This window comes from Panicum virgatum, chromosome 5K (assembly GCF_016808335.1).
Source record: "Panicum virgatum strain AP13 chromosome 5K, P.virgatum_v5, whole genome shotgun sequence".
NCBI lineage: Eukaryota > Viridiplantae > Streptophyta > Magnoliopsida > Poales > Poaceae > Panicum > Panicum virgatum.
This window is the reverse complement of record NC_053140.1, coordinates 46,603,438-46,625,436: the sequence shown is the minus strand read 5'-3', so window position 1 is coordinate 46,625,436 and position 21,999 is coordinate 46,603,438. Positions and strand designations below refer to the sequence as shown.

General features: G+C 43.6%; 1 protein-coding gene and 2 long non-coding RNA genes across 15 annotated transcripts; 1 reads left to right on the top strand and 2 right to left on the bottom strand.

Annotated features, from left to right (window-relative positions):
* Positions 1-1,897: 1,897 nt before the first annotated feature.
* LOC120707853 lies at positions 1,898-14,933 on the bottom strand. Of its 9 annotated transcripts, none has more exons than XR_005689124.1 (13): positions 14,271-14,933; positions 13,799-13,933; positions 13,578-13,714; positions 11,354-11,629; positions 11,144-11,274; positions 10,550-10,664; positions 10,393-10,482; positions 10,236-10,307; positions 10,013-10,090; positions 9,813-9,868; positions 7,860-7,935; positions 3,853-3,950; positions 1,898-3,263 (listed from the first exon to the last, which is right to left on the bottom strand). XR_005689124.1 is itself a non-coding variant. In XM_039992898.1 (12 exons), the coding sequence occupies exons 1-10, from the start codon at positions 14,668-14,670 to the stop codon at positions 9,827-9,829; spliced, it is 1,476 nt and encodes a 491-aa protein (XP_039848832.1). In that variant the 5' UTR covers positions 14,671-14,933; the 3' UTR covers positions 8,303-8,756; positions 9,411-9,428; positions 9,813-9,826. The 9 variants fall into 9 exon arrangements, 3 of the variants coding, with proteins under 3 accessions (XP_039848831.1, XP_039848832.1, XP_039848830.1); XR_005689126.1 differs by having other exon boundaries at positions 3,853-3,935; XR_005689122.1 differs by having other exon boundaries at positions 1,902-3,950.
* Positions 4,982-8,708, top strand: LOC120707854. 2 transcript variants are annotated; one of them, XR_005689128.1, is made up of 4 exons: positions 4,982-5,634; positions 6,309-6,988; positions 7,069-7,463; positions 8,023-8,708. It is a non-coding gene; the product is annotated as an uncharacterized LOC120707854 (long non-coding RNA). The 2 variants fall into 2 exon arrangements; XR_005689127.1 differs by lacking the exon at positions 8,023-8,708 and having other exon boundaries at positions 7,069-7,856.
* A 1,454-nt stretch (positions 14,934-16,387) lies between the features above and the next one.
* On the bottom strand, positions 16,388-21,236 carry LOC120710719. 4 transcript variants are annotated; one of them, XR_005689994.1, is made up of 10 exons: positions 20,953-21,236; positions 20,783-20,827; positions 19,444-19,506; positions 18,694-18,837; positions 18,325-18,598; positions 18,120-18,222; positions 17,631-17,840; positions 17,428-17,537; positions 16,539-17,280; positions 16,388-16,455 (listed from the first exon to the last, which is right to left on the bottom strand). It is a non-coding gene; the product is annotated as an uncharacterized LOC120710719 (long non-coding RNA). The 4 variants fall into 4 exon arrangements; XR_005689993.1 differs by lacking the exon at positions 20,953-21,236 and having other exon boundaries at positions 16,539-17,046; positions 17,126-17,280; positions 20,783-20,893; XR_005689992.1 differs by lacking the exon at positions 20,953-21,236 and having other exon boundaries at positions 20,783-20,893.
* Between the last annotated feature and the right edge of the window lie 763 nt (positions 21,237-21,999).

Below are 21,999 nucleotides of genomic sequence, written 5' to 3'. Positions count from 1 at the left end.
TCTCCATAAAAACGCATCTTCCAGCATTTACGAACAAGAAGCAACGATGAGACCGACACGTGCAGGCGTGGAAAAAGAAAACCAGGCGCTAGCCGCTTCGTCCACCATCGTGGGCGTCCCACGCGCAAAAAAATCGGACACAGGAGGGCGCTGGCGCGCTGCTGCGGGCGCCGACGGACGGAGCGCGGGTTGGGAACGGTGTGGCTGGGTTGCCTCGGGTATGGAATAACTATTCCATACCCAGGGTAGAGATTAGCCATGGCCTATATATATATATATATATATATATATATATATATATATATATATATATATATATATATATATATATATAGCTCGAGGATGAGGAACCGAGGAGGAGCACTGTAATACTTAAATTGATGGGTGATTGGACCAACATACCCTGTGATAATAAATTAACTGTAATTTCAGTTATGCATAGAAATTGCTTAATTTTTTTGCCATAACTGAAAAATATAATCTATGGCTGTTTTCTTTGCCTGTTAGGGTAGGACTGATATTTGTTTCCCTTAACTAATTGGTCGAATAATTGAGTATCTTTATGTTTCTTCAGTAATGGAACAGAAGTGCCAAGGTACAAGAGATTAAAATGCTTGAATATTTCTAGAGATATTTGACTAGATATTTTGGGGATAAATTTATTGCTTGTTCTCTTTGTTGATAAAGAAAAACATTTCAACAACCTTCGAAACCAGTGGCAAGTCAAGAGGCAATTGCTTTGCATTTGTCCAGTTTACAGTTGTGCTTCCTGCACATGAAGATTAATTATGTACATATTTTCAAATACCCTATCAAAATTTTTGCTGGGCATAGCTTTGAACATTGATATCACCATGAAAGTATGAATTGGGAGCGAGGAGATAGTGTTTTGGAGAGGATAATATATAAGGAGTCGTAGCAACGCACTGCTAGTAAGTCTCAAATTGCAGTTTTATAGCATGTTTCATGGTATTAAAGTTTATATCACATCACCCGCAAAAAAAATTATATCACATCACCAATTTTGCTAACATGACGAGGAGAGAGAAGATGAGTTTTATAGGATGAGAGAGAAATTTCATCCCTATGAAACTTAGCTGTACAATTATCTAGTAGTTAGTCTTGGTAAATGTGCTATGAAATTGTACATTGAGACTGGCTTAATGTGCAGTTGTTCTTAACGCGTGCAATTTCTACAGATTCTATCGTAGAATATACTGTTTATCTTCTCCGCCCACCGCACGTGTCCTCCACCCCTTGCTCCTTCCACCTTCGCCCCCCGGCCGGCGGTTCTCACCACCGCACCACGCCGCCTACCCACTACCACCCCCACACCACCAGCTCGCCCACCACGTGCCGCCACCTTCCACACGTCCTTGTTGCCCCTGCCGCCGGCCACCGCCCACCGGGGTATAACCCCATTTGGCTGGCGGCGCTCTCGTCGCCTAGCCTCTGCCCCAGTCGAACTGCCCCAGTCGAACTGCCACCGCCGCCGCTGACCTCCTCTAGGCTGTCAGTGAATCGGATACAAATCAAAAGAGCACCCATTTTGTTTGGTTCATCTTCCCAGTGCACGGTTTTATAGTGTCAATGTCATTTAAATACATTTAAATTTGCTCATGATCTAGGGACCCGGCTAACGTACGACCGGCTGTAAATTAGGCCGACCGTACGACCGCCATTAATTAGAAAAGCTAACCAATCAGTGACGTACTTGTACTTTCCTATTTTGGCAAATTTGCATTTTTCACTTTTTTTCCTTCCCTGGGCGGCCACATTCCTTTCTCCAATGCTATCAACGCAGACATAAAATATCATTCAATTTATTGCCCAACAAATTTTTCCCCCCAAGCAGTTCCATCCATCAGGTATGTGGTTTAGGCAAATATCAAGCATCTTAGAACAAAAAAAATACCAGGCAACAGATAAATTGTCAAGCGATTCATAAGGTTCAGCATCAACCCTTCATGGAAATAAAAGAGCGTATAAACATCACGCAGCATCAGACCTACAAAGTTACCTATTAATTTCACTACAATTTTCATTGCCTCACTATGTGAATAAAAATTCTAAAATGTACTCAATATGTGCTCCCAACTGCTAAAAATGTACTCAAAATGCCTTCTGATTTGCATTCATGTTCAATACTCTGGTGACCTGCAAATATAATGGAACAAAACATAAAAATCAGAGAGGACATGCAACTATGTATGTAGTGGAGGTCAAAAATACATTCCCCAATTAGTAGTCGTATGTTAACTATGTACTGAAGGCAACTAAAAAAATGAATTGTAAGATACTCAAACAAAATTGCTTAATGAAGTGTGCCGTTATGCCTAGATAGAACAATATCATTGCTTCTTGGGAATCAATATTGTCTAATTCCTTCTATATTAGTACCTAATTAGAGCCAAGTTATTGCCTAATGAAAAATGGAAAAGAAAAGATATTCATCACTGTTCAATTGCTCTAAACAAAGTCAAGTTGTAGCTGCCAACATCCACAGAAAACACCAGCAAAGCTACTGGACAGGTCTAATTACATGAATTGACCTAAAAATTCAATTTACTGGACAAGAAAGCAAGCCATGACTCAACAATGAAACAACAGTATTATTGCCTATTTGAAATAATAGTATTGCCCAATTCCTATATATATTATTGCCTAATCGAGAATCAATGATGCTTGTATCATAAAAATATAGGATCTGCCACAACAACAGGAAAAAAAAGCCTATAATTGAAGGGTGAAAACATGATGTATTATTCTGGTTAAATATATGTGCTTGTAGATCCGAATCATATAATGGTGCAGATTTAGTTTATCATATCCAGTTCTGCAAATGATTGAGAGTACTTTTGCCTGGCTATAAGCAACATCATTAACTAACAAAAAATAATATTATTGCCTAATGAAAACCATGTTATTGCCAAATGAAAATAATATTATTATCTAGAGAAAAATATGTTGCCACATTCATTAAGCTTAAAGAACAAGCATCATCTAACATGCAGGTCAACAGGTGGTGATCATAACATTCATAAAGTAGTGAAGCACGAACACTAATTTAGGAAGAGCGATCATGTACCTTGAGTTTTCTTTATGCTCTTTCAATAAGTCTGTTCATAACATGCCGCTCCAAACTCATATAAGATAATCTTAAAATTAGCCAACTCCATGCGCTAGTCTTTAAGTTATGATCAAGAAATATGATTCACCTGATACCTCTCCTAAAGATCTTTTGTATCTTGGAATGGATTTATCTAGCTCGAGTAATCACCAGCAAACGCAAGGATGTTACCATTTTAATATGCTTTGGTGCAACTAGAACAAAAAATTGTTAAACTAAAATGAACAGTTTGTCTATTCATTTGGCATAGATGGTGTACACATGTAATTGCATGCAGTGATTAGTAGAAACAACAAAGAAAAAAACACACATTGTCACAATACGTGAAAACAGCTACAAGGCACAAGAATGCTTAGCTAGTATAATTAATTTGCCTGTTGATCGAGCATAAGTTGAATATATGAAATTTTAAACAAATGATCAGTAGGAACATGGGGAAAATGCTAGAATCAGAATGCAGAAATGCTAAACTAATACAAACAAATTGCTTGATGATTTAATAAAACTTGCCTACAAATAAATTCGAGAAGGGTTTGATACTGATTAACAATCTTATTGGCTGAGACACATTCCTATTTTTCATGTAAATGATACAAAACTCCCTACAAACAGAGCTGTGGATATTTCAGTAGTGCTAAATCAGAATAACGAAAAATGCTAAACTGTGATAGATAAATTACTTGTCGATTTAGTATATGTTGCCTACAGGTGAAACAACATACATGAGCAGAAAGGTCAAACCGGAAGTGGTGTGGACAACTGGACTCCACTCTCCAGACTTGTCTCTTCCCATAGCATCTTTAACCTAGGAGCAGAAAAACTATAATTTCTTATCAGTAGCTATAACATTGCTTGGTGGAACTAGAAAAAAAATAGAACACTTGTGCATACATGCCTAGGTAAAAATACCAACAGCTGTTATACTAATCCACCAAAAATTTTGAACACAACAGCTAATGCTAGGAACAAAAAAGGACATTATTGCTCAACTGTGGGGCAGCCAACACATGAGGAGTGGATTATTCTGTGTTTCATCTGACCACTCTCCCTCCCGTTCAGCTCTGTCATGAAAAGTAATGGAGTTTCCATCCAATCCATTCATTTATTCTGGCTAGCTGTATAAACATACATACCTTACCATGCGTGAAATGCTATTGTCAGCCTACCTATGTTCTTTCCCTATAACCGTCAGTCGACACATATGTCAATTACTATCTTGTTGATTTTATTTTCACTAACAATTTCTACTGTAGCTTGCACATGAACTTTACATGGACATACAACTGGTTGCAAAGCATATTTGAATCAATCAATCGATGGATAACAGCTCTAGGCAATTTAGCTAGAAATGCTACTTTTAGTATGAATGGATGATGCACAATGATTGAATATCTCTTGTATAAATGTTGTCTCACATATCTGTTCCTCCACCACAAATTGGATCTCAGCTCATCTCCGCTGAAAAGTTCACGGGAAAAAATTCCCAAAAGCCAGTTCACATCGCAACAAAAAAAGGACGAGCATCAATAAAAAATTATGGAAATAATGGGAAATACGACATCTACGCGCGTCCCCTCGCCTCTCCACCTCCGATCTATGCTTCCAACAACACAAAATCGCTGGATCTGAGGGAACGCAAGTGAGAGAGGAGAGAGAGACTAACCCTAGAGAGAGAAAGGCGAGGATGCCAAATGAACACAAACCTCAAAAGTCTGGAGGAACGTATGCTCCACCCTGCTTGATGCGCCGCTTGCCGAGCCCGCGCCGCCTGACCCTTCCGTGCCGATGCAGCCTTGCCGCACCGTGCGGGACCCCTTCGCACCGCGCGCCTTGCTGCGCCGCGCCGGACCCTCCCTCCCCCCCCCCCCCCCCCCCCCCGCCACCGTGCCCCACGCAGCCCCACTTGCGTCTCTCCACGCGGAACCCCTCCGCGCTGCGCCGCCCGCCATGGAGCCCAGGAGGTGGGGAAGGGGAGGTCGTGAGGAGCGAGGAGGCCGGGAGCCTGGTACCCAGCCAGTCGAGGGGATGCGGGAGGGAGTGGGAGACGGTGGCAGGGGAGGGGATACAAATAACTAATGGGTTTCTACGGTGAGTGGAAAATGCAATTATGGACGATGGATGAGTATGCCGTGTGGAAGAACGAAATTATGGCTTGCTGATAGGAAGTCATTACCTTTAACCCACCAGCCAAACCCACGGACTGACGGACGAGAGTGGAGGTCCGCAAGAACCCGCAGCCTCGTCTCATGTCTCTCTCACTCCCAAATCCTTCGCAGCGCCACCGCCGCCACCGTGGCTCAGGTGGCTTGGGCCTGCCCGCCGACGCCGTGCTGCTCTCCCCTTCCTCCTTGGCCAAGTGCTCCTGGAAGGCATCAATGGCGCAGTCGATGGCCTCACCATCACCATCCAGGAACCTATCCCAGAAGGACCAGTAGCCCTTCCGCCCTCGACTCTACCCTCGCTGGGGCCGGCGGCGCCGAGGACTACCATGAAGCGAGCACCAGGTACGCCAGCACCTCCTTCCCCTTGGCTCTACTATTTTTTCTGAACTACCTTCGCTGAAGAAATTCTGCACGGAATGGTTGACATGTGTTGTCTCCGGCTCAAATGAACAACTTGCGCAAGCAATTATCTTAGTGCCTGGATCTAGCGGCAAGGCGCGGAGCAGCTGCAGCTGCCAAAAGCAGTAGCAAAAGGGTGGCCCATGCTCTCAGGATCTTCGTTCCGCGTTTGATTTCCTGTTTAATTTTCCTTGCAACAATATTTTTTTCTGTTGATGGAAATCTCTGCTGATGGAAACTCGATATGACATTCCTATTGTTCTGACAAATTAGTTAGTTGGATCATATAGCATAGTTGCCTGCATAGTGTCTATAATAGCAAATACACTTTCTTTTAATACTATGTGATTGTTCATACATATTTTCTGAAACCTGCGGAAGCCTGCAACCTGACATTGTTTCATTCAAACATGTGGACTGAATGTTGTCATAATCATTTAAATACCCATGTACCTAATGTGCTTGCAGGACATTTGTGATCTGATTTTTGCCAATTCTATATAGAGAGAGTAAAATCATTAGTGCATGAACATAAACTACAATTATGCACATGTTTAGATTCTGAACATAACAATGCAATTCTTATAAAATTTTTCCTTTTCTTTTTAACTTACCAGATTCGAAGAAAGAATGGAGGAGATTTGAGGATGAAGATTCATTGTTTTACTTTGTTGCTATTGTTATTCTCGAAAGATTTCAGATCATACGCTTCTATCAAGATTACCGCAGGGCCAAGATTTGAGATTTGATTAGTCTTTTGAAAACCTATGGAATATCGAGTTGAAGTGCCGTAAAGCATGTTAATCTATATATTCAGAATTGATTGAGTAAACTATTTGTCAATCCTAAAATATTCACATATTTACAACTTGATTGTTACACAAATTTGGGTAATATAATCTGCACATGCTTTTAACCTGTAGTCATAGTTTTCTGCAAATGTTTATAGTTTAGGCTTAATCTTGTAGGTTTGTTATTCTAATGATAAACATTCTTATTTTCGAAACTTGCAGATTTGAATCAAGAGGTTGTTTTGCAATTTTTTGAACTATTTGCTATTGTTAGTGTTAAAGTTTTGTGATTTGCTTTTTTTCTAAAAATTTTCTAAATTGTTAGTGGGCGGCCACGAACCCGCAAGATCAGTTTTGTGGCGAGCTTTGCGGGTTGCGACTGGCCGCAACCCGCCCCGCCTGCAATGGGAGGGATAACCCTTGCGACCGCAGGGGCATGCGGAAAATCCGTGTATTCGTGCAATGAAATCCTCGACATGTACCGTCGAGTATACAAGCATCATAAGGTGAGTGGTTCCTTTGTTTGAACAGATGGAGTACTTCCTCTAACAACTGGCCTGATGTTGCTTTTGCTTTGGATGCACAGCTTGTTAGGGCATCCGCAGTAGCGATTCGTTTCGTCAAGGAGAGAGAAGGCCACGTAGATGCAAAATAGAATCATCAAGAAGTCGACTCTTTCTTCTCCAGTGGTGTGGGAGCCCCCAACCGACTCATCCTTGCCTTTTCAACTACCAGCCGCTTCTCTCTCTTTTGTGCGAGGTGTGGCCAATTCATTTTTTATTCGGATGAACCGATGCAAGATCTTGCATCGACTCCTCTCTCTCTCCTCAACGAGTCGGCATTCTCCAGTGATAAAGTCAACTCATCCAGATTCCACATAGGAGCATGGTTCGCTTTGTGAAAGCCACTGGAGAAGCCCTTATAGATTGTTCTCGGCGAAAGTCTGATATTCTGAAGGAGAAATCTGAAGATATCCAACAGGTTGCCACTGTCAAACATGAACTTGCCAAAAATTAAGCAGGTTGCTGAGCTCCAAAGGCGCCTATATAGATGACAATATTAATTATCTGCAGGAAGCATTTTTGCTTCGACCTCATGTGCATATGCCAAAGTGACCCAAAGTCACTGCACAACAAAGAGGCGCGAAGCATGCCTCGAAAAAAACAAAGAGGCGCGAAGCCTCGTATGGTCATGGTATAAAATAAAGCAACTATCCGACAAAGTGAAGAACGAGTTGGGGAAAAAATAGATGTATTATTCTACAGTTACACCAAAGATTTTTGTCCTTTCAGCATCAATAGGAACGCATATCTAGAGCCAAAATTCGTCTAATGTGCCCTACCCATTGACAGTTTTGGATCAATAGGAAAAAAATACCTTAACAAATTTCGGTAGGTTACAAAGTCTCCAACAGCGGCAAAAGCTCAGCAGCATTCCCCGGCAGCAGCCACATCTACATATACTAGAACATCAGTGCACTTTGCGCGCTCCATCACAATCATTATAATAGAAACTAATGTACATTTCACGTGGAATGCAGGTTAGGAGCTGGGATTGGATGGGTGCTCCAAAATCGATTGCAGGTGGTTTCTGCAAAAAACTAGGAGGAACACACACACACACACACACACACACACACACACACACACACACTGCAAACTCCACCTTGCAACTCCTATCAGCAGCATGACACAGAACAAGCAAAACATCCTGACTAGCCCGGCAATTAAATGAAGGGAGAAGTGATCATTGATGGATGCAATGCGAATATGTAGAAACTACTAGTAGTCTAGTACATCAAATCCAATCTTTTTTAAAAAAAAAATAACATCAACTCTTTCTCTCCATCCATTTGGACATATGGTCCTGGTCACGGCTTTGCCATCTATGCGTAGCCCAAACAATATGGCAACATCTTGCAGTGTAATTGTCATCTCACCCGCAGGAAGGTGGACAATACTCATATCGAGGATCTGCCTTCTGACCACTAAGATGTTTGTAACAAGTACGATGCTCACACACGGATGGGTAGGCAACCCGAAAGAGGACCCTTTGAAGATTACATTGTAAACTGTAATACAGATTAAGAGACTCCAACTACAGTGCATTAGTTTACAAACTAATCTGTATCCAAACTATACTGTACCTAGATAAGATAATTGTGCACAATGGAGTCAACACTTTGGATTGAACATGCTCTAAGATGGTCATATCCTTAAGTTCTCAGCTGCTTTGTTCCCAGATTTTCAGTGGATGGAGAGCTAGCATTTTGAGAACCATAAAAAAATTTCTTAGCCAAAAACCAAATTATTGCAGTACGTGCTTGATCAAGTTTGCAACAAATTTTGTGAACACTTCTACAGATAACTTCTATAAGAGTGTCTAAAAATTCATGCGGCAGTCGTTGCTCAAAACTGGCAGAAAACTCAGGTGCGAGAGTTTCTAGTTTTGCCTACTATGTATTGGTCCACAATTTTTAAATTTTAACAGCAGGAAGTGGGCAAGGTTTGGGGCAAATTTTTCCATACACCCTTACAGATAAAATCATCTACCATGTCAATTAAATTCATCTCGCAGGATACAGCAAAGTGATAAAAACAGAGAATCAGAAATAGAGAGTACAGTGGAAATCTTTCCCTGCTGCCTTTACATGCATCAGATCGGAATTTCATCTACTAATTTAGAATAAATAAAAGCTAATTACATTAAGCTCACAAGAAAACATAGAGAGTTTAACATGTCTCCGGCAGCACTGCATTTCCATTAAGCTGACTACATAACCAAACTATATCGCTTGGTGTACAGAACAAAGGATAATCAGCAACAGGCTAAAAGCACAAATCCACTGCAAACTCCACCCTGCAACTCCTATCAGCAGCATGACACAAGCAAAACATCCTGACAAGCCCTGCAATTAAATGGGACAAGTGATCATTGATGGATGCACTGCGAATATGTAGAAACTACTTCAAAAGTGCACACTGATACTATCACGTTTTTCTCAGCAAATTATAAAGAACCATAGGTAAACTTCAGGACCCGTTTGGATCACAGCCAAAGATTGCCATGATTAACCTTACTACCTTAGGAAGCCGCAATTTTCCTTGTCAGTTTTTAGTTGCTTCCGCAACTTTCACCTAACTTCTAAGCCGCATGGCCCAGTTACCAGAGTAAGTTTATTTCATCTAAATTTGCCGGAGTTAGGTGGTCAGTTTTCTTGCTACAAAAGGGTGGCAAGACTAACCTTAATAGCCGCCTTATACACGAATACAAAAAAACATAGAACCCTGGAAAAATAAGCTAAGACGGAAGAAGAGCTTGCATTATTACCGGAAACCATGACGCTAAGAGAGGTCATAGGAGCCCATCCACTCAAAGTCTTCATCCTGATGGTAAAGTAATTTTTGTGAAAATTCTTGTGCCAAAAAAGGTGGGTACTTTAAAAAAACGTGCTCTTTGTGGAGTTTGCATAAAAGAAATGTAGTTTTGTAGAACTCACAAAAAAATACAGTAATAGGTTAAGGACATACCCGTTCAGGCTTATCATAGTATCTGACAGGCACTGTGACATCTCTTTCCACACGGCTTTTGAGATCAAAAACTCTAAGCTGATACAAAGGAATAAGAGTATTTTTCTTCCTCATTTTTTCAATTAACAGATAGCAAACTTTGACTCATAAGTATTTCTAATATTTAGACAGAGTAATGGATCCAAAGGGCTGTCCTATATTGCAATCCTCCTCCTGGGCATACCTTGAATTCTTTCATGCAAGTTGATTTGTCCATCAAATAGCCCCAGCCAAGTGATAAAAGATATTCTTCCAGCTACAAAAAAAAAATGTTTTACATTTAACCGCATTTGCATCAAATTTGAAATTATCTATCAAGATCATCTTGTGTCTGTTTTCACCTCAGGTAACCTCACAGCATCCAGCCCATTTATCGAAATAATCACATTACCAGATTTAATCCCAAGTTCCTCAGCCACAGGGTTATAAACCTAAAGACACAAAAAAAGGATTACAATAGCATCAACAATGCATATACAGACTGAGCAACAACCTTACCTCATCTACAACGAAACCACCTTTGACGCCAAAGAAAGAGATATCCTCATGAAGCTGGACATCCAACAGCGCTATTGTTCTCATCTCAATACCAAGAATGGGGCAAGCAACCTGCCTGAAATAAGTTGACTTTAGTCAGCCAACAAATTTAAAAAAAAAGGTACTGTACACATTTTTTCCATGCCAAGCCAAGGGCAGGACCGCCTTACAAGACCATATCATTGTCTTAACTGGCACATTGACTAGATATGTTAGGTTATCATAAAATTCTAGCATCATTCCAAGTCATGTCATATGAATCCCTGATTCGATTCTAGTATAAAATCGTTCCACATGTTAGATTTCATAGCATGAAAGCACAAGCCACCAAGAGAACTTAAATCTAAAAAGATGCTTATTCTTACACTAAATTCAACATTTACCAGAAGTTAGCAAATCATACCAGGTCCATACACCTAATTCTGAAACCTACCCAAGCTAGCATGCGAGGAATGGCAGCAAACCCACCATCGAGTACGTACCAATTCTAGAATTCACCAAGCATAAAGAGGTCAACTAAATTCTAACGTGAGGATCATAGATAGGATGACTTACTTGAAGCGCATAAACATGTCAATACATCTTTCAATAATAGAAATTGATATAACAGCAGGATGCGGGCTCGAATGTACTGCCATCCCTCTGAATATCCCATCATGGTCAATCACCATTCCTCCATTGCCACCCTGCATCAAAGAAATACGACACAATTAAATTAAATAATCATAACAACAATAAAATACAAGAAAAAAATATAATTGTTACCTGAGGGATGGCAGAACTGAGAAACATATAGTGGTCACGACCTAAAAAACCTGATTCTTCTAACCATTTGATATTTCCACGCCTAACCCTCAAGGATGCACCTCCGTCCCTGGCCAGCACAAAAACCTCTTCACCATACTGTGGATGACATCCAATAGATGGGAGCTCCAAGGTGACGTTTAGATCGATGTATAATAGGGCAATGTTATAACGATCATTGAAGTACATAAGCTTCGCATCCAAGCACATTTCCTTGTGCGGCACGGTAACAGATAGCTGAAAAGATGGGCGTTGACCATATATAGTTAAAATGCATGGCCACACACCTCGTTCAAGGTTAAGGAAGAAAATAACAGTTGGCCATAAAAACACCACAAAACTAACAAGCACTACAGATAGACAAATAAGAGCAGGATAAGGAAAAAGTCCATTTTTGGCCATCCAACTATCACACGGGTTTGGTTTTGGCCATCGAACTCCAAAACCAGGAATGTTTGGCCATTCAACTCTGCAAACCAGGTATACTTAGCCACCGACCCCTGTTTTGACTGGTTTTAGGTGGTTTTGACCGCCACGTAGGATCCCGCCGCCCTGTATACTACCCAGGCTTCTTGATGCAGTCCCTGTACTGGTAGTGTTTGCCTTCCTTTACCTAGTCGCCGCAGTTGCTGAAGTGCTTTGCTGAGTGGAGACAACCAATGGTGGTTCCTGATGTGCAGGACCTGAGAAGTTTGCAGGAGTAGTACTACTTTGTGCATTGCCTGATTTGTCACCACCACCAGCAGATGGAGCATTTCTTTTCTCACAAGTGGACCTATGGTGGCCAATTTGCTTGCATTTCCTACATATGATGACTGTGCCAACTCTAGAAATCTTTCCTGCTTTTGGTTTCTCATGTGGCACAAATCTCTGGCAGAGACACTTTGTCACGATCTATGTACGACATCTCTTCCTTTCCACCACAATAGAACAGACGCTTCTGAGAGGTTATGAACTCCATTGAAATGAAATCGCACTGGTAATGTTCCCAACACATCCATCTTTGCCTTTATACGCTATAACATATGCATCTACAAACAAAAGCATGAAAAGCATCACCATCAGATCTCCCTTTAAACAACTGACTCTAAACAACCAACCGTACCAAAGAACTACTAAACAACCACTATCCAGACCACATGCACCAGATCCAACCAATAATCAATTCCTAATTGCGCGCATAAACAATCTGCCACCAACTAACCAAATCCAATAAACAATCCAAATGGCTGCACGGAGGGTAACAAAAGCAAACAGTACAGAACAACTCACATGCGCTTGATGTGAGCAGCGGGGGTCCTCCGCTTGCGCCTGCTGCCGTCAATCTCGCTCGCCGTCGACGGATCCAAGTCACGCCGCCGCACTGCCCTCCGCTTCTATTCTAGAGTTAGGAACGAATCGATTTGAGCCCAGCGCCGCCGGCTGGAAGGAATATGGAAGGCATATGGCCCCATCTGAGTCAGCACGGTTACATGGCGGTGGGATCCAACGTGGTGGTCAAAACCACCTAAAACCAGTCAAAACAGGGATCGGTGGCTAAGTATACCCGGTTTGCAGAGTTGAATGGTCAAACATTCCTGGTTTTGAAATTCGATGGCCAAAACCAAACCCGCGTGATAGTTGGATGGCCAAAAATGGACTTTTTTCCGCAGGATAATAACCCTATGGCCCAGCTGAGCTGATGATATTGTAATATGGCAAAGGCAACAATAGCTGACACTTTTGAAATACCACAATACGCCCATAAAAAGAGTTTAAGAGCACGATAGGAGGTTATTATCGTGATAACTGAGGTAAAAATAATTGCTTAAGGTAAAAGAAAAGGGGGAGCCAGCATGCTGTTGCAGGCATAATCGAAAGCAGCACAACCTCAGTGAGAAGGAAAATCCAGAAATGAACAGAGTACCACTAAACATGAAGAAAAAAGAAAGAAAGATCCAGGACATCTTCAAACAATAGTGAAACAAGAAAATATTTGGATCGAAGCACACTAGCACAATGAAGGCCACACAAACAGATGCCACATTATGTCTTCATAGCATAAAATATCCAACGAAAACATTTTGCCCAAAATGCAGCATGCTCTAGGTGGCTGAACCATACATGTTGAGGGGCTACTTATAATAGGCACAACAGAGTGAAAAACTACATACAGCCTCCAAGCACTGAAAGGAAAAGTTTGTACCGTGGGTAAGGGATCACGTAGTCGACCACTCGTGCAGACAGCTCCACAATAGGTCACAACCATAGCACCATACTTCCCAGAACCATCAGACAATTCTTTAATGATGATGCCATTACATCGTGGTTCCCTCCGTCCATCTGAAAACACAGATATGATGTTATTATATTCAGCTAGGAGGAAAAGATTGGGTGAATCTTGCAAAATTTGTTATTTAGTCATACCATCCTTAATGTAGGACACAATGACAACGTTGTGTGCAGCTCGCAGAACCACCTCCTTGTCTTTTGAGCTCTGTACGGCTTTGGTGGTTAATGGGTCCTTGGGCTTGCGCATGGTAGGGATGTCGTAATCAATATCTGAAAAAAAAGACGTGTAGGAAAACCTTATGGGTCCATTCCATAAGAATTATCTTTACCCAAATACAAATCCACAGACCACAGGCACACGCATATGCACTTAACCAATGTTACTTCATACACATGCACACAAGTTAGCAGCATCACTGGTTTCCTTGCTACAAGCTGACATTGTGGTCGCCGTCACATGTACTCCGCACCACCAAAACCGTAAATTCCCAACCTAATTCCTAACCCTAACCTCTAATAGCTTAAGTGACTGACAGATTTGCAAAATCTCAGACGATTGATGAGTAGGGAAATAAAAAAATTGGCATCGCGAAATTCAGAAGCAAACCTTTATCGAGTATCTCGCTGATCCTCTCGCACTCCTTGTACCACTTTAGCATATCCCTATGCTTGATAATCTTCGGGCATGGCGGGTATCGAAGACGGGGTGCAGCAGCTGAGGACCTGGAACCCTGGCCTACTATTGCAGCCGACGCCTTTCCCGGCTGATTCTTTTGCACTGCTGCTGCTTCCTCTTGTTCTGTCAGACTCATGGCAATCTGCCCCCCTTCTTCCATCTTCCTCTTCCCCGGCCTATGTTCTGCAGATCTATGAGGTCCGTGATAAGCGGCATCTCCTTCGCTCCTCACGGATCCGGAAGCTGGGGATCCACGAGAAGCGCCCTCCCCTTCCCTCGCTTCGGATCCGGGGTCCGGAAGCAGGGAATCAGAGGATCGGCTTCGAGACATTGCTCTGCCCTCAGCGAACTCGCGCCCTCGCCGCGACCGGGGGTTGGGGGCGACCGGGGCTCCACGGCTCGAGGGGCGCCGCTCGCGCCCTCGCCGCGTCCGTGCTGCTGTGCGGCGGCGTGTGAAAGGGGCAAGAGGAGGTGCCGCTGCGGCGGCGGGTAGGAGAGGCAGGGGGCGGAGGCGCGAGGGAGGAGAGGCAGGGGCGGCGGCGTGTGCGAAGGAGGCCGGGGCCGGCGGCGTGCGGGAGATCAGGGAAGTGAATGACAGGGTGAGGATACCTGTGCGTATTCATATACTAGACCATTCGGCGCCTACCACATAAACAATCAAAAAGCACGTAAGAAAATAAAAGACAATCGTTATGAGTTACTTGGCATGCGCATTCCAGACACATAAACACATCCGAAGAAGTTATAATCGAAGGTGATTGTTTGGCATTTAAATGATTAACATCACAACACATGCATCCACCTTGTCTATGTGTTTGTTCGGCACTTAAACGATGAATATTACAGCACATTCATTCAGCTGGGCTACCCTACTGATAAGATCTGAGGTGTCCGTCCGGCAATTTGAAACATAAGATTACAGCACATCCGATCACCTAACTATCCTACCATTTTTTTGGCATCTATCTGGCATCAAGGACATCATAGCTAAAGCACATCCGATCACCATAAATGGTATAACCAGTATCAGTAGCTACCAAGCAGCCTAGCCGGTAGCTTTTGATACTAACTTGAATTGTTTTTGGAAGAGAAACCTAACCAAAACGCTACACATGTTGCAGGCACATGCCGATAAAGATGATGTGTCGACGCAGACTAAAGACACCCAAAAGTTGGCTGCAACATGGAGCGGCAAAATGAGCACGAGCCTGTCTGCTCATGCTTCCTTGCTGGGGCTGCAAAATGATAGAAGTTAAATTCCCAATATGTATCTAGCATGGTGATGTAAAAGAAGCACGCAAAACACGTTGGAGAGTCCTCATGTAATGTGTAAATAAAGTTACTTGCCACATTCTGCTATAATGTACTGGAGGTATTCTGGGTTAGTTAGAATAGCCAGCTCATTCCAAGCTTAGCACATGTATCCTAGGAACATAGAATTTACAGCGATGGACCTGGTTTGAGGGAGTGCATCGAGAGAACTCTGAGCAGTAGCATAGCAAGTATATCCACCTAGGCTATCATTTTCAAATTCACATCTAACCTGACATGTCTAGTTCATTTGAACATCCACATATCAACCAAGTGTTCTAAAAAAGTAGGCAGCAGCTAGGCAAATTATTTGTTTCATAAACTCAGCAAGCAAAAATGCAAGATGTATATGTTTATATCTATCTTTTGGTCTATAAATCAAGAAGGCTCATGGAAGCTTTGCAGATCAGGTTCCAGTTTGTTCATGAGCAAAGGTATGTGATCAGATATATAAGCCTCGACCACATAACTGGATTGAAAGGAATATCAGCATATTTGCCAGGGTCTATAGGCTAGGCTTTTGATTTAAAAGAGAGATATAGAAAGGGCACCTTTGCTGATCAGCAGAGGCCGCACCCCCGCTGCTGCCACCGTCGTCTTCATCGGCCTCATCATCAATGAGAAGTTTCTTGGCCACGTTTCCTTTGCTTGTTGAACGGGACATATAAGCAGCACTATAAGCATTTCTAGAAAGGCGTGTGTCCACGTGAGAATTTATAAGGATGCCTCACCTTTTCCTAGTGGATGTCTTCTGTGGCACCAGAGCACTCTTAGAAGGCTTCACAGCAGGATTTTCAGACTTGTCCTATGATGACAGATGCAAAGGCGATCAGGAATGTGTGCTGCAAGAAACAGCAGGTAGTTTATAACAAATCGAGGAGCGCGTACCTTGTAATTAGCTGTGCTCTTCACACTCTGTGGAGTCTGTGGCGCATCAGATGCAGGTAAGACAGGCCTGACCGGGGAGGCATTGGAGACATGGCTATCAACAGAGCACGCAGCAAGTGGTGACATAGGAAGAGCCTGGTTCTGGTGAGAAGCGCCCTGGTGAGAAGCGCCATGCACGCTGGTGGTGGCACCTTCTGACAGCATGAGTGAGGATATTTGGGATGTGGTTGGCATGGCTGGAATGATAGAGCCTCCTTGACCGACTTCTCCAACCACTGTGTTGACTTGGAGTGTTATGGTGCCAGAATCTGTGGTGCTATCAGTAAAACTGACTATCCATGTGAACGTCTTCTCAAGCAGCCTTGTAATCTCATCTGAAATGAAGTCAGTTGGGTTTTCAGCCACAAGGGTATCAGCCGATTTTCTTGTCAGTCGCTGAGCTTGCCTCCCAAGCAGAATGAACTCAGCCGCATTTGTGTCGTCACTAGCTAGTATGGATAACTTGAACCTATCGACGCTAAGATCAGAATAGGCAACAGAAAGTATCTGATCAAGAAGGATGAGAAGTTCAAATTCAGATAACTAACCTTAGATTGGGTATCCCAATGTTGTTACACTTAGCATTTGTGCACTTGTAGGAATCACCATGGCGTTTTGCTGTCTTCATGCATTTTTTGCATGCATTGTACCACCAGTTGCTGCCGATCTTCTTTACAGCGACAGTGACTATAAACTCAGTTTTCTGCATATAGTAGCATGAGTCAGAAGAGAACAAAGGCTACAATAAATTGTTGAATGACACTAAACCTAAAAGCTTCTAATAAAACCCTGACAGTAGAAGTGCAGGATGGAAGCAGCATGGAATGCGTGAAGGGATTGAAGTTTGCACCTGGAACTCAAATGGATTGAGATCTAAAATCTCAGAGAGCTTTTTTTCCTAAGCAGGTTCTTTTTGGACAGCAGCACTTGAACTCTCCGACCAAGCAATTGGCTTATACCCTGCTGTAGCGCTGTTAGGAATGATGAGGCATTAGAAGTTGCTGAATAAATACTGGCAATCTAAAAATTCAGCTGTGTAGATGAGCACATCACCTAGCTAGAAGTTTCTTTGTGTCAGGAATGTCAGGATTGATGTACCACTTGCAAGACGAACTCCCGGACAAGGACATACCTCCAAAGCTTTTGACAAGAGTACCAACAAACAACACAACCTGTGGAGAAGTCTGGCCATCTTTGAGTATTTCATCTGCTAGGAAAGCTGTGGCACGCTCTAACCAAAGCACAACATCTAAGAGGATGTTGCTGCAGCATTGATGAAAGGCTTAGTTAGATATAGGCATTTAAACAAAATCCTATAACTATTGGTGGGGCAGGATCTATAGGCTGTAATACAATAGCAAAATTAGCCTGAAATGGCAGAATGTGCATAAGTATATATTGATGAAAGGCTTAGTTAGAGATAGGCATTTAAATAAAATCCTATAACTATTGGTGGGGCATGATCTATAGGCTGTAATACAATAGCAAAATTAGCATGAAATGGCAGAATGTGCATAAGTATACATTGAGCAATAAAATCACCTTGGTGTCTGTATAGTGACGGTCCTCTTGGTGTTGTCGCCCTGCCTTAGCTTTGTTTGTGTTGTTCCAGTATTTGAAATGGCAGTTATGACTCCAATAACGTCTATATGGAGAAATAGCCATGGGTTAAACAGGGTAAGTATGGAGAAATATACCGCATCGATACTGTAAAACGAATGCACACAACAGGAAAAGCTTTGTTTACCTGTAAACTGTGCCCTGTTGTCAATACGTGCTTGAAGCTGTTCTTGTGAGGCAATTGAGTAGGCATACATTGGGAAAGCAGGAGGAACAGCAAGGACTTCTTCCACCTTGGTCTATTTTGTGAACACAAGCATCTGGTCATTTTCTACTGGCTTGTAGTAGATGTTGGAGGCTCTGACCCGAAAGTAGGAGAAAGTGTAGACACCGTCTTCCTTGACGCGGTTCTTGAACAATTCATCAGCAGGAGGATAGACCTGAGCATGGATGCTATTACCCTGTTAGGGGAAAAATAAACAGCTCATAATTACTGGTTAACAATAGATAAGAGAGGCTGGAGGGGTAAATTAAGGAGCAGATCAGAGGTGCTTACCTCCTCATCAATGAGGACCATGTCAGCGTGAAGGAGTTTTGTTTCATTATTAGTGTCATAGAAGTTCCAGAACCTGGAAACGCGAACGCACACACGATCGCTGCAGTTCCCAGTCAAAAGGTTTGGGAGAAGCAGGTCAGCCATCTGCAAACACAAGAAAACAGTGTGAACATAGGCAGCTAACCTGAACAGAGCATGAGTAGCAAATATGAAGGACAACAGCCAATCAAGAATAGGACCTTAGCAAAATTGCAAAGAACCATTGTCTATTCGTATTAGGCATAAATCAGCAAAAGTCACAAGGGTTTCTTGCATAGTAGAGGTCTCAAAATAGAATCATATAAGCCCACAAAATCTATGTACAGCAAAAAAAAATTGCACTGCAAAGGTCTAGACTGCTGCCGCGTCAGTGGCAGCAAGAACCTCTCGATACACCACATTGCGAGTCTGAGATCCACACGTTCCATCATCGTGTGTAATTTTGCTAAGGCCCTATTCTTGATTGGCTGCTAAGACCCAGCCATGGCTAAACAAAAAGAACAGCAGAAAGCATGCAGTAAATATTTAATAAGACATGCGTACGCACAGCAGCTACTCAGATATAAATGCATAGGGAAAGACTCCAACATAGAAGATGGGCAGGGGTAAAAGAAGCGCAAGACCAGGAGAGAGAGGTGCACATAGAGAGGGGGAATGGATCGCATATAAAAGAGCTGATATGAAAGGAAGGCAAAGACGAACATGACTTACTTTCACAAGAACACGCTGCATCAGAAGCAAAGCAGGGACCAGCTTGTGCCCAGCAGCAGCAGCCTAGCAACCATATAGCAGCACACACATAAATACAATTTGGTAGCTGCAGAACATATATAAATAAAATTTGATATCTGCAAACTGTCCTATAGCGGGCAAATAACAAACTTTTTAAAAAGGCTACCACAATAGCAAGACACAGGAAGGGAGAAGCCTCATACTTGCAGAGGCACAACCTCTGGACATGTCAAGGCCGTAGCCATAAGGCCTGAATATATCAATCTAAGGCTACAAATCTGTAAGTTCTGTTTGGGCAAACAGTCTTTAATAGGTTGAACATGCAAAGAAACATTAACTCTAAAGTCTCTAACAGCAATGAAGTCACCCAATAATGGAGAAGCAAACACTACTAATACATTTCAGAGCATTATGTGCATTAATACATTATTAGCACATGAAATTAAATTAACAGGTAACTCAGATTTCCATTAGTTCATACTACACAACACACATCTCAAAAGCATGCACCCCATTGATTTGTCTCACACCAAAAGCAATTGAATGGCAAGAATCTGATGGTGCATTCTAATGCAACCACCCAAAATCTGTCTTTTTTTAGCAGACAGATAGAATTTCTATAGATCTGTCAAATGACAAAATCATGTCCCAGAAATGCAAACAAGACAGGTCTAGTTAGATGCTAAGACAATCATCACAATGTAGGCATAAATTTGTGTAAATAAACTCAACCACGCCTTGACAACCTGGTACACATGATTTCTATGCAAAATTAAATAGATCAAAGTAAGAGTCACCATATCATCACAACCACCCACAATCTATAAAAAGCCTATCTTGGCAGATATTTATTTGTTCTAGATCAAAACTATCTAGATGCTAAGTGCTAGGTCTAACAACTCTTTAAAAGGCACCACCACAAGAGCATCATACATGGTTAAATACACTGCATAGACACTACAATAAACAGCCAACCCATATTGAGGAACACACGAAAGAAACCACACCAAAGCATTTGTTCAGAGACTGTGACAATAGAAGCTGTACATAAGACCACTTGCACAAACTTTGCCGAGGTGATCCTCAGACAAGTTCTTCCAAATAAAAGATCCAGCAAGAACCACATATAAGAAAAAAAGATCACAACATAAAGCATCAAGACACGATAGCTCTCTATCTAGCAGCACACACACACATCAGCTCCACAGGACACCCAGCTCAACAAAAGCAATCATCTAATAGCAGCAGGGAACAACAGCACAAATGAAATTATTTAAATCTAAGGAAAGACAGAAGCTTAGATGTACAGTGAGCGTACCTTGAAGATCTGTAGCGCAGGCAAACCCAACGCGAACGCAGCTTCCTAATCGAAGAGAATCCAAGGGATCGTGCATCAATCAGAAAAAAAGTGGCGGCATTAGGGAAATCAAAGGACCAAGGCAAAGCACGCCAGTAGGAAGCAAGAGAAGGCAGTGGAGGAGGACCTACCTCTCCCAGCAGATCGAGGTCGAAACCCTAGGTGACGTGCGCCATCGCGGATCCACCTCCTGCAGAACACGAGGACGAATATAGACATCAGGCTAGGATCTAGCAACGCGCAAGCAAAGGAAAGATCGGCGACAACAAGAGGCACATGGGCTCATAGATCTCAAATTGCAGAGCAGATGGGAAAAGCGGTCGGCAGAGAGGAAGAACACGAGGAGGAGAGCAAGAGGGAGAAGAAACGGGGGAAGAGGAGGAAGAGGAGGGGGAAGGGGCACGGCTCTTATCTCGGCGGGAAATGGGCCGGGCATCGAGCTCCGGGAGCACGTCGACGCGATGGGGCGGTCTTGGGGCATGGCTCCGACGAGACGTCGAGAGAGCAGCAGAGGACAGGGCGGACAGGCGCCGCCTGCGCACTGTTCCGGCGGGGGGGGCTGTTCCGGCGCGGTGAGGCGAGCGAATCCAAGGCAGATCCACCCGCGCCCAGCTAGAAAGATGCCGCGTCCGCCGCAGCCTCGCACCCGGGCGCGGCTCCCTTCCCCCGCCACAGGCAGCCGGGCTCCACAGTGAGGCGCCCCCACCGATCAGACGGCGGATGAGGGCCGGCCGGCCGCGCGTCGCTCGCTCCCGACGTGTTGCCGCCCGCGCCCCGGCCCTATCCACCAACGCGGTGGACGCTCGCTCCACCCTAGTCGCAGGGAGCTGCGGCCGCCGCCATCCGGGCTCCACCGAATGGCAGGCCCACCGGGCAGCGAGCGCGGGAGCCCAGGAGGCCGCAGGCACGGCGCGGAGCGCGCGCTCCCTCCCACCGCGCGGCACGCATCGCGGCAATGCGCTGCCCCCGCCAAGCGCGCTCCACCCGATGGCTGGCCCACCGGTCAGCGAGGCCGGGCGCTTACGCGGCCACTGCCACCGCGCGGAGCGCGCGCGGTGTGGCGACACGCGTCCCCGCCGTACCGGCGGAGCGCTGTGGTGCGAGCACCAGGCAGCAGCTATTAACAATTTTGATTTAGGGCTTGTTCGTATTGTTCGAGCTAACGAGCGACCGATCGC

What these genes read in the sequence shown, in the direction of transcription:
- LOC120707853 (XM_039992897.1), bottom strand. Translation starts at nt 14,670, where the DNA reads ATGTCTCGAAGCCGATCCTCTGATTCCCTGCTTCCGGACCCCGGATCC. An exon ending in TGTGTCCTACATTAAGGATG is followed by an intron (nt 13,715 to 13,798) that starts GTATGACTAAAT and finishes CTGTGTTTTCAG; the next exon opens with ATGGACGGAGGGAACCACGA. An exon ending in GACATGTTTATGCGCTTCAA is followed by an intron (nt 10,665 to 11,143) that starts GTAAGTCATCCT and finishes AACTTATTTCAG; the next exon opens with GCAGGTTGCTTGCCCCATTC.